This window comes from Electrona antarctica (genome assembly GCF_951216825.1).
Source record: "Electrona antarctica genome assembly, chromosome: 19".
In the NCBI taxonomy this organism is placed as follows: Eukaryota; Metazoa; Chordata; class Actinopteri; order Myctophiformes; family Myctophidae; genus Electrona; species Electrona antarctica.
In genome coordinates, this window is record NC_136800.1 from 7,192,189 (window position 1) to 7,204,652 (window position 12,464).

The 12,464-nt window shown below is 42.3% G+C and overlaps 1 protein-coding gene across 8 annotated transcripts in view; it reads right to left on the bottom strand.

Moving 5' to 3' along the window:
- Positions 1-776: 776 nt before the first annotated feature.
- The window catches only part of LOC306943689 (aquaporin-4-like), a 150,991-nt gene continuing 139,303 nt past the window's right edge, over positions 777-12,464 (bottom strand). For 4 of the 8 annotated variants that reach the window (XM_079530197.1, XM_079530195.1, XM_079530194.1 and 1 more), the window contains exons 5-8: positions 5,123-5,540; positions 4,834-4,998; positions 3,716-3,796; positions 777-2,041 (exon numbers count right to left, since the gene is read on the bottom strand). In XM_079530197.1, coding sequence (XP_079386323.1) covers positions 1,769-2,041; positions 3,716-3,796; positions 4,834-4,998; positions 5,123-5,506 — 903 coding nt within the window. In that variant the 5' untranslated portion in view covers positions 5,507-5,540 and the 3' untranslated portion in view covers positions 777-1,768. The other 4 variants (XM_079530192.1, XM_079530193.1, XM_079530198.1 and 1 more) reach the window with 4 other exon arrangements.

The following is a 12,464-nucleotide window of genomic DNA, read 5'->3' on the forward strand; positions in this document are numbered from 1 at the left end:
AACACAGACACACATCATGTACAGTTATGTGGCCATGGGGGGAGAACACACAGACACACATCATGTACAGTTATGTGGCCATGGGGAGAACACACAGACACACATCATGTACAGTTATGTGGCTATGGGGATAACAGAGACACACATCATGTACAGTTATGTGGCCTTGGGGAGAACAGAGACACACATCATGTACAGTTATGTGGCCATGGGGAGAACACACAGACACACATCATGTACAGTTATGTGGCTATGGGGATAACAGAGACACACATCATGTACAGTTATGTGGCCTTGGGGAGAACAGAGACACACATCATGTACAGTTATGTGGCTATGGGGATAACAGAGACACACATCATGTACAGTTATGTGGCTATGGGGATAACAGAGACACACATCATGTACAGTTATGTGGCCATGGGGAGAACAGAGACACACATCATGTACAGTTATGTGGCCATGGGGAGAACAGAGACACACATCATGTACAGTTATGTGGCCATGGGGAGAACAGAGACACACATCATGTACAGTTATGTGGCCAATGGGAGAACAAATAGAAAGACATTGATGAGACTATTGATCATCGATCCGTGTTTGTCTCCCTCTCCTCTTGATTAAGCTGTACCACAAGGGAGGGGGGCTTTAAGTACTCCTTACATTATTATTATACATTTAATATACAGGATTTTCTAAATATTGGCCACCAGTATCCGTTTGCGTCACTGAATCATCAAGAGCCCTTAATAATGACTTTGTTATTAGAATAAAAAACAGCTTTATTTTTTGCAATCCACACATAAACCGCAAAATAATCCAATACTTCCCATGCAGTGTGTGATGCTAACATTGAATCTATGGAATACAGGTTGGGGTGGACAGGATGGGGGAGCATAGGGAGGAAAGCCAAGCTCCCTTCATTCTGGAAATCAAGTCACAGCTCAGAGGTCATTCAAATACATTAACAGAGAAGGTTTATGAAAACAGTAAACAAAACAAAAAAGAAATAAGTTACACGAGCAAAGTTTCTAATCAAAACCAAAAAAGGAGCAAAACAACAAGGAATCACAATAACATTGAATACCAAAAAAAGAAACTCCTTTAAAAGATAAAGAAGGCAATGTAGAAAGTTATTTGCTCAATAAATTGATTTGTTTCCCTGAATGGTGTGCTGCTCTGAGAATGGAGAATAATACAGGCGAGATAAGGCTGTCTAATAAGTGGAGCCGTCCCGCGTAGCATGAGACCTGTAATGTGCTTAACGATCAGAGAGAAGATCTCTCATGTTATTACAATATATACCACATGCACACAACGTCTGACACTAATCCAAAAATAACAAGGCTGCATTTTCACCTTCACTTCTCAAATTCAGCGTGATGACCTTCCATAATTGGATGACCCCGCAGCCTGCACACATATCTCCCTGGAAACAATTTAAAAACGGGATGCCGTTCTACAAGGAGGTTGTTTAAGCATTCTGGGGCCTGAACAATATGATTAGCGAGACGAACGATTTTTGAGCATACATTTAACAGCTGGACTACATTACGTTGGATTAGTTCCACAATGCTGTAGTGGTTCAAGCCTGATAAAAAAAAGATACCGGAAAAGGTATGAACCCTCAGACAGGGACATAAATCCCATCCTCAATTTAGGGAAGAGTCTTTGGAAAGCACAGGGACCGATGCACAGCTCCATATTGGGCAAATGTGTCCCTCCGCTTGCCTTACAGGTTGGTCTCCATCTCCAGTGCACGCGATAGTCATACGGAGGACAGCACGTCTCCCGAAGAGTCTCGGAATGGATCCTTCTTCTCTGCCTTCTCCAGGTCGATGGAGTTGATGGTCCCCGGCTTGATGGCGATGCCGTCCGTCTCCCCCGGATACACACCGTGGTCCACTTCCCTGTACTTCCCAGACGGGTCCTTCTGGAACACCTGCTTGAGTCTGTCCTTCAGCTCGGGGTCAGGGCAGTACAGGTACTCGTAGAGCGCTGCGGCCAGGATGCCACCCAGAATGGGCCCCACCCAGTACACCTGCAGCAGAACGTGGGACACCGTGACATACAGGCAGGCAGTGGTGGGGAAAAGTACTCAATTGTTCTACTTAAGTCAAAGTATCAATACTGCCATGTCGAACTAATCCATTAGAAGTAAAAGTCCGGAATTCAAAATTTACTTGAGTAAAAGTACAAAAGTATCGGCATAAGTACTCACTATGCAGAATGTCCCATAGCAGATCTACAAGCTCACAATGCGTCGCATCGCGACACATTGTGAGCTTGTAGATCGGCTGTTTTCAAATGGCCGAAATGTATGTATAGTATATGTAGTATTGGAAGTCGGAACTATTCCAGTAAAGTACAAAATTGTAATTAAGTACAGTACTTAAGTAAATGTACTCAGTTACTTTCCACCACTGCATACAGGTTACATAATGCTGCACTAACATCTCTAACCAAAACTGTCTGGCTCTACTTAATTACAGGTTGGGAAAACCGTCAGAAAAGGATGGCAAGCTGCAGTATAAAATCAGACAATTAAAAAAATAAAATGTATACATACAAAACTAATTGTGAAAATCATTGTACTGAACTGGCCATCTGCTATTGACTGGTTCTGGTGCCAGGTGACGTCATTATCTGTCATATAGATCAGCTGGCCCTGAAACCAGCCAACACGCTCTTCACCATTAGATGTCAGCCTTCACACACATTTGGGTTAGGGGGGGTTTGTTACTCTTTAAAAGCCAGGCTGTTCTGAGGCTGAGGGTGCTGTCATGCATTTGATACTGAAAAAAAGACCATCTGTATATTCACAGAACTGCTCCCAATTATACTAAATTCTCACACACACTCACTAACACCATGCCATGACACCATGCTGACTGCAAAGAGCTCAGTAAATGTAACTGCCTGGATAAGGAATTCAGTGCAAACAAATGAAATTCACTGTGTTATCTAACACCTCATTATCTAGTTGAAAGAGCAAAAAATCTCCTACTGTTAGTAGCCCAAACTCTGGTGCTTGTTTTGTGTGATGATAAAGTCATGAATTCGAGGGATATTCACAACTCTGCCACACATACAGTAGCTTTTTTGTGTGCAGTTAAGGCCTGTTCATGTAACTAGTATGAGGAGGGCAACATGTCCTTGAATGATGGTGTCATTAGATCTGTTTTTTGCTGCTCTGGCACCGTGATGATAAGCCTGATTTATAGGTGAACACGTTCTGAGACTTCAGCATGCGACACCGTCCTACGACGGAATATAAACGAAGGAATTTGGTATGATGTGACCTTACCAGGTTTCAGTTTGACATACTAGCCTACATAGTCTTCCTCCATCAGGATATACTACTATCATTATTAGTTTCTGTACCACAAGGTTTAGTTACTACTTTTTAACAGCACTGGCCCATGTGTATAAACTGTATAACACAAGTCCCTCACCCATGTGACCTGAGCTAATATCCAACACTGAAATGTTAAGTGTCCTTCATACAAAAACACTACAAAACTGACCTAGGTTCAAATGCAAGATCAAAGAGGATCAAAGGGTCAATACTGTTGACTTGTGTGAACTCTGGAATGAATGATGATGAACCATGCAGCAACATCTTCAGTGTTAGTTAAACCCTAATAATAATGTAAAAATGTAAACTTATCAAGAGTGAGGATTTTGCAGTCTATGAGTTCAAGGTCTCTCTTACCCAGTGGTTCTCAAAGTTAAACATGACGACCGCTGGTCCAAAGGAGCGGGCAGGGTTCATGCTGGCTCCTGTATAAGGGATCTACAATACAAAACATAACATTACATTAGTTAAACATGACGACCGCTGGTCCAAAGGAGCGGGCAGGGTTCATGCTGGCTCCTGTATAGGGGATCTACAATACAAAAGAATAAGCTGTTCATTATTTATGTTTTATTTCAATTAAAACATGAAACTAACGAGTGTTAATTGAACTCAGGAGTCTGTACTGCAGGCATGCTTATAATTGTCATGATGTATACATGTACATCATGACAATTATAAGCATGCATTACAAAGACCAACTGAACATTACAAGATGTAACAATCATTTCCCTGTGCATTAATTTTCCCTGCATGGCTCGGGCAATTCCTGAGAGACTGGTTGCCATGGAATAGCAGTCTCCAATAAGGGTGTGTAAGTGAGTGGGGACTCATGAAAGGTGCACACCAGTGGAAGGCAGCAGGCCCAGAACTGCAACAACCAGCACTAATATAATGGCCCAGTGAATTATTTTGTAAATTATTTACAATATCTGACTGACAGACATATATAGGCTATGATGTCCAAATAGACTCTATTTGGACATTATATTTGGAACCGCTCGTAGTGCAATAAATTGATAGGACGTGATAAGGCACAACATCTTTGCAATGATGACACTGGGTAGGGTGAACGCAGGTCTACTGTATATCCATTCATTAAATGCTCTGTTTTTACTCTTACCATTACTCTTTAGCCTCTGGGGAAGAAAATGCGGTCTGCAAATCCATATTAACTTTCGTAGCAATATGGTTATTATTATTGTATATAAGGCTTACAAGTTCCAGTTCTTAAAGTATCCATTGATTATGTGCTGGCCCGCCATCTAATGGCTTAGAAAGAAGTTGGCCCATGGCCAAACTTACTTGCTGACCCCTGGTGTACACTATCAGACATAATAGAAAACTGCTTGTAGAAATACAGCACATAATTGGAATCTGCAATACACTAATCCTTACCATTTGTTTTAATAGCTTTACTTGAGAACCTGCTATTTCCAATGTGACCCTAAATCACCTTGCTGACAGATACTCACCGCAAACAGGTGCCCAATGGTTACGGCAAAGCCAATGGCCAGGCCGGCAGAGCCTTGGAGGTCAGTGCGTTTGGGATCACAGGTGGCAAAAACGGTGAAGACCAATTCGAATGTGATGAGTAGCTCCACCACGAGGGCATGGCCAACATTGATCTTTGGGTTTACCTTGAGAAGAAGGAAAAGCAGCAAAACGACTTTGCATAAAGAACATAATATAGGCATATAGCAATTCTTCATGCCTCAGGACACAATTGTAATTACAATACTATTGGACCACGTCCTTCCTCACCAGTGTGACGCCTAAGGCCCCTCTGAGGGCAGCAGGTGTGACCATGTACAGAATGCCAGCTCCAGTGATGGCTCCCAGGCACTGAGCTGCCACATAGAACAACGCCTTGGCCAAGCTCATCTTCCTGGTCACAACCATGGCCACCGTGACCGCAGGGTTTATATGTCCGCCGCTGATGTGCCCGAAGCTTTGCACCATGGTGGCAATGCACAGGCCAAAGCACAGCGAGATGAGGACCAGGTCAGCGGAGGGTGGATTCTCTGACCCCGCCGCCCAGTTGACGGTGGAGCCCAAGCTGAGCAGGACGAAGATTAGAGTGGCCAGGTATTCTCCAGACACGGCCCTCCAAAAGTCCTTGGTCCAGATCCCCTTAAATGCCACCATTATGCTCTGACAGTTACACAAGGACAGGCAGCTCCTGGCGAAACGAAGAACGAGCATAATGATTAGCCTAGTTATGTATGCCTGGTGTGTGTGTGTGTGTGTGTGTGTGTGTGTGTATGTGGCTGGAAATGTACTGAACTCTATCAGAATAATTGCTCCTGGGCACAACATTTATAACTCCACCAGGGATTTGAGCCAGTGACTTTCCATCACAAAGTGCCAGGCAGGCAGGCAGGCAGAGCATTCGTTCAACATGGTGGGATGGTGGGCTAATGTGTGTCATTTTGCAATCTGAGATATATTATTTTGCGTTCATTCACTCACTCGCTCGCTCACTCACTCACTCGCTCGCTCGCTCACTCACTCACTCGCTCACTCACTCACTCACTCACTCACTCGAAAAGAAAAGGTCGTTACTTCTGATCATCATCATCATTAGTAGAATGACCAAGATAATCACATTGGCATCCAATAAACGTCTGATGAACTGTCCTCTTCTTCTTGAATATTGTTGAACATTAACAACAGAGCCCATCACTGAACTGGGCCTGGCCAATCTCCACCAGAGGAGATTGGACTGCACTGAAGTGAAAGTACCAACAGTCCAACACCACAATGTAGTACATGTAACCTGATAGAAGTCCTGTATTGTAACTGATGTTATACCAACATGTATAAAGGATAGGCATGAATTTAAGCTTCAGCCTATGCCTTTTCAATCAACCAGAAATACATTGGATTACAGTGTGCAATGTTGGAAATAAACATAATGCAAAAATGCACTTCAGTAAAAAATAATAATACAAATCAAAAGTAGGCTATTAGCAACAAAATAGTATGTGTAGTACCAAACATAAAAGTAGACCTACTCAATACTCATTATTATGCATAATGACCCATTTCACAATCATATTATTGGATTGTATTTTAGTGATTTCTTTTTTTGTGTTAATCACTTTGTTGCTCTGATAAAGGTTAAGTGCTGTATGTTTAATTACTGCACAATAGGCTACTTTAATTAGTTTATGTGCTGCTGGATGAATCTATAATAATATAGGCTATTATAATTCATCAGTTAATGTATGCTATGCTTTGCATTATCTAAATCTGTATCTAAGCTGTAGCTAAGTATAACATATTTGCCTCTGAGATGTAATAGACACTATGAGGATTTGAATGTGTAGTGTCATAGTGGATAGAAGATAATACAAAAATATAATTATGGACATTTTGAAATAATCAAGAGACCTCAATATTGTAGGCTACTTGAGTTACACTCTTTAAACTGAGTTACTCTCCACTCTCCTAGTATAAGAGTCGACTTACCTAAAGCAATCACATGCTCTCCCACTGTTAGTCCCAGATAAATTCATAATATAAGTCCAGGTGAGTCAATTAACAAGTCAAGATGGAATAATAACACACTGCAGTGACTGCACTCCTGTCCTCACAGCACAAAAGTTTTATCACCCTCTCAGTACTTACAGGCAAGCAGCAGTGGTCTGTGACAGTCGGAGAGTGGATCTGCACATTGTAAATCCCAGGATCGCATCCAGACGCTTTATTAAGTTACTAACCGGGACATCATCATCCCCATGGATTTAATGAGTTTGCCTAGTGGGAGGAGTCGAGTGCAGGGGCTGCTGCCTAGCCTGCTGCTGAGCAACAGGTTCCGCTCCTGCACACTTCTTGACTTGCACAGAGAGATCAGTGCATGCCTGGTTTATGAACGGACAACATCAGCTCAGCATTCAGCAACTTATCTAGCGACCGTTATTCAAACATCAATTTAACTAACTAACTAAATGTTATAGCCTACTACACAAAATGACTATGATAGCATATATATTAGTTTTAAAACAAAAGAGAGGGTCAAGCAAAGGCTAGCCCGAGATGACATTGCAAAATAGGCCTATAAAAGATCATGGTTTACCAAGTAAAGCATGGTAGCCTACCAAGACATAATAAAGCACTCAGTTTAATTAACTATACAAATAAACAATGTGCTAGTTGTTGTTGTTATTATTAGGCATATTATTATACCATATTATAGCCTACTTGATAACATTCCTATGACTGAATTTTATCAAGTTCAGGCTGTTTACTCATTTCCAGCCCAGCACACATGAAAAGATAATATGTGGAAAGATAAACATCTTGAGTAAATGGTAAATGGTAAATGGTGCATTTATATAGCGCCTTTATCCAAGGCGCTTTACATAGATTGTGCATTACATTCACCCATTCACACACACATTCATACACCGATTGCGGCGGAAGCCATACAAGGTACCAACCAGCACATCGTGAGCAATTTGGGGTTCAGTGTCTTGCCCAAGGACACTTCGACATGTAGACAGGAGGAGCCGGGATTCGAACTGCCGACCCATGGATCATTGGACGACCTGCTCTACCTCCTGAGCCACAGTCGCCCTGAGTAGGATATGACGTGACTTACTGGTACAGCTTACTGGTTTCCTCCTAAATTTGATAGCCTACAATATATCCTTCAATTTTGGCATACTTCATGTGCCCCTTAAAATATTGTAGCGTATGGTATAGGTAGGCTATAGGCTATAACCTAGGCTACTCTTTCATGTACAGTATAAGACGACTATTATAGGGTAAATGAAAAGTGTTTTGATGCCACAAAATATTTGAAAGTCGGCTATGGATTGTCATCAGTCAAATATGCTTGACCTTATACACAAGATTACTTACGTCACAAAAACGCCATTGTGAGACTCGTGGACGCAAACCAACATAAAGATACCATCTAGGATAGTTGAATTTATATTCATCGCAATTGACGAGGATTATTGTGATGTCGGTCAATGTTTGTCATGAGGTCACTTGTATGTCATTGTGTATTGTATTAGGATTATCACACCTGTTCATGCCTTAATTGGTTCTATAATCTAAACTCAACTTCAGCGGCAGCGCATGGACCGTGGACTGATAAGAGCTGGCCCACATGCCCTCTACACTTCATGCCCTCTACTACTACTACAAGTACAAACATGGAAAATAAACATAAATACCAGGCATACACAGTGACTCTATTTCAAGTTCACCAGAATATTCCCCCATTTTGCTGGTCAACCCCCTGAGACATCTCTAGACACACTTCTTGAGCCATTACCTGATTTGAAGGGGACGATTTCCCGCATACACAATCAGATCCATTCTGTACACTTAGTGTCTCTCAATTCAATTAATCCATTCAGGCCTGACCTCAAAATTTAAAAAAAATATTCTAAATCCTATTTTCACGATTTTTCAAAAATAGCAGACCTACAAGCTCGTAGCGCGCCACTCGGTGGCGCGCTATGAGCTTGTAGATCTGCTATTTTTCAATAGCTAAATTATAACATAATGGTATGTAACACCAAAAGGGGTTCCCGCCCAAAATGGGTTAAAACACTCTGGGGGAGAGGATGTGGGAGGGGAGTTTTCAAAGAGGTTTGGGAGGACGTTCTCATTAAGGTGTGCAAATCCTCCAGCTGGTGCAAGGCACGGATTGATGCACTTTAGAATTGTACATCGTGTTCACTGGTTATAATCAAACTTCCACAAACAACTATCTGACAACTTACTGCAACATCCTGAGAGTGATCATTGAAGTAATATCAAGTAAATGTTATTTATGTAGCATATGTCATACAACATAAATTGATGTGCTTCACAAACAAATGATATAAAAAGTTAAACACGTGCAAACTACAGTAATCCCTCCCTTGCATATACAATAAAGCAAATATATAGCCTATATATAAATAGCATCCATTCCCAAATTCATGGCACAGTGTGCAATTTCTGTGGACTATATAAACAAACAAGTCAATGGGTGTCACTCTGCACATAAGAAACACTACAGAACAGTCTTATAAAGAAGTTAGTTTAATTAATACATACAACTTTAAAACGGACTTGGAAAGTCAATTTCTAGCCCATGGCATAGACCTTTCACCTTTGAGGATTTCTATGCTGTTCATTGTTTGCAATAAATGGCTACTGTGTCTGATTTATGAAGAGTGAAAGAGCAATGACACACTCGTAGCTCTGATGTGAAAACCAACATTTTCACAGTGTTGTCCTTGTAACTTATTCTAGATTACATTCTTATCGTGACAAATTGTGACAAAGACAACATGAGCACCAGACAGTATAGTGTGCAATACCTAAAAGCATGTGCTACTGTATAAAGTATGTGGCCACACTCTGAAAGGACATACCAATGAAACCGTGGACAGGTTGAATGGTTTTACCACGGTTTACATGTGTGGGTTAATAATAAGTGAAACAGATTTAATGTCCTTCACGCTGCTTTAGGCCAACGTAATAATAATGTTCAGAATGAAGCAATAGTCTTTGGGTCACTACACAACCCACAAGGAGAAGAGAATGTGAGGGAACGTTGTTTAGTTGAGTCAATGCGGACTGAGCTTTCCTTACTTCCTACGCTTGTTTGTTCGAAGGAAGGTCGTTCGTTTATTCGTCCTTTTCTTTTTCTTTCTTTCTTTCTTTCAGAGAGAGAGAGGGAGTCTCTCTGTGTGGATCTCTCTCTCCATCATGTTGATAACAGAAGACACATCCAGGCTGTCTCCTGCTGGTTGTGGGGAGAGAGTCAATCAGCCATGAGGCAGTGATGATAATGGTGAAGCAGTGGACCTCCGCCACACACACACACACGCACACGCACGTATGTATGCACAGTATGTGTATGTATGTATGTATGTATGTATGTATGTATGTATGTATGTATGTATGTATGTATGTATGTGGTTAAAATGGGTAAGGTTTAAAAAAGGCAAAAGCATGCTCTGTTGCACTACGTATGTATGTATGTATGTATGTATGTATGTATGTATGTATGTTCTTCATGGTCCTGGAATCAGCAGGAGTGAGGCTACAGAAATACATTAAAGTGGGGTGCCCTTTGGCCAAGTGGTCCAGGCGCATTCCACATGTGTTCGAGTCTCGTTCATGAGAATCCAGGAGATGTTTTTTTTGGGCGGGTGGGGGGTGGGGGACTCCCCAAGCGGGGTGTCTGGGTCCCGGGGGGGTAGAGTAGATGTAATTTCCTGTGCTCTGGTGAATTTTGTTACTTTTATCAGGCTTGCTTTAATTACTAGCATTGAACTAGCAAAAAGTAAGCCTACATAAATTGATTTGATGAGTGAAGCAATGTAAGACCCATCTTTAATAACAACCATTCATTATTTAAGTGAACATCTCTGTATTATTGCATCATGCACTGCCCAGACCCCCCAAGTGGGGAGTCTGGGGGTCCTCCCCCAGAAACCTTTATCATAGTAAGTTCCTGTGTTCTGGTGAATTTTGAGACTGACCCACTAGAAATCCAGGAGAACTGACAATGTAAGAGTCCTGCAGGAGATGTGGAGAGACTCCAGCATGATCCAGGAGTGTTGACCTCCAGGAGTGTTGACCTAGACTGCATTAAGGGATCCAGGAGTGTTGACCTAGACTGCATTAAGGGATCCAGGAGTGTTGACCTATAGACTGCATTAAGGGATCCAGGAGTGTTGACCTATAGACTGCATTAAGGGATCCAGGAGTGTTGACCTATAGACTGCATTAAGGGATCCAGGAGTGTTGACCTATAGACTGCATTAAGGGATCCAGGAGTGTTGACCTATAGACTGCATTAAGGGATCCAGGAGTGTTGACCTATAGACTGCATTAAGGGATCCAGGAGTGTTGACCTAGACTGCATTAAGGGATCCAGGAGTGTTGACCTATAGACTGCATTAAGGGATCCAGGAGTGTTGACCTAGACTGCATTAAGGGATCCAGGAGTGTTGACCTATAGACTGCATTAAGGGATCCAGGAGTGTTGACCTATAGACTGCATTAAGGGATCCAGGAGTGTTGACCTAGACTGCATTAAGGGATCCAGGAGTGTTGACCTATAGACTGCATTAAGGGATCCAGGAGTGTTGACCTAGACTGCATTAAGGGATCCAGGAGTGTTGACCTATAGACTGCATTAAGGGATCCAGGAGTGTTGACCTAGACTGCATTAAGGGATCCAGGAGTGTTGACCTAGACTGCATTAAGGGATCCAGGAGTGTTGACCTAGACTGCATTAAGGGATCCAGGAGTGTTGACCTAGACTGCATTAAGGGATCCAGGAGTGTTGACCTAGACTGCATTAAGGGATCCAGGAGTGTTGACCTATAGACTGCATTAAGGGATCCAGGAGTGTTGACCTAGACTGCATTAAGGGATCCAGGAGTGTTGACCTATAGACTGCATTAAGGGATCCAGGAGTGTTGACCTAAACTGCATTAAGGGATCCAGGAGTGTTGACCTAGACTGCATTAAGGGATCCAGGAGTGTTGACCTAGACTGCATTAAGGGATCCAGGAGTGTTGACCTAGACTGCATTAAGGGATCCAGGAGTGTTGACCTAGACTGCATTAAGGGATCCAGGAGTGTTGACCTAGACTGCATTAAGGGATCCAGGAGTGTTGACCTATAGACTGCATTAAGGGATCCAGGAGTGTTGACCTAAACTGCATTAAGGGATCCAGGAGTGTTGACCTAGACTGCATTAAGGGATCCAGGAGTGTTGACCTATAGACTGCATTAAGGGATCCAGGAGTGTTGACCTATAGACTGCATTAAGGGATCCAGGAGTGTTGACCTATAGACTGCATTAAGGGATCCAGGAGTGTTGACCTAGACTGCATTAAGGGATCCAGGAGTGTTGACCTATAGACTGCATTAAGGGATCCAGGAGTGTTGACCTAGACTGCATTAAGGGATCCAGGAGTGTTGACCTATAGACTGCATTAAGGGATCCAGGAGTGTTGACCTAGACTGCATTAAGGGATCCAGGAGTGTTGACCTATAGACTGCATTAAGGGATCCAGGAGTGTTGACCTAGAATGCATTAAGGGATCCAGGAGTGTTGACCTAGAATGCATTAAGG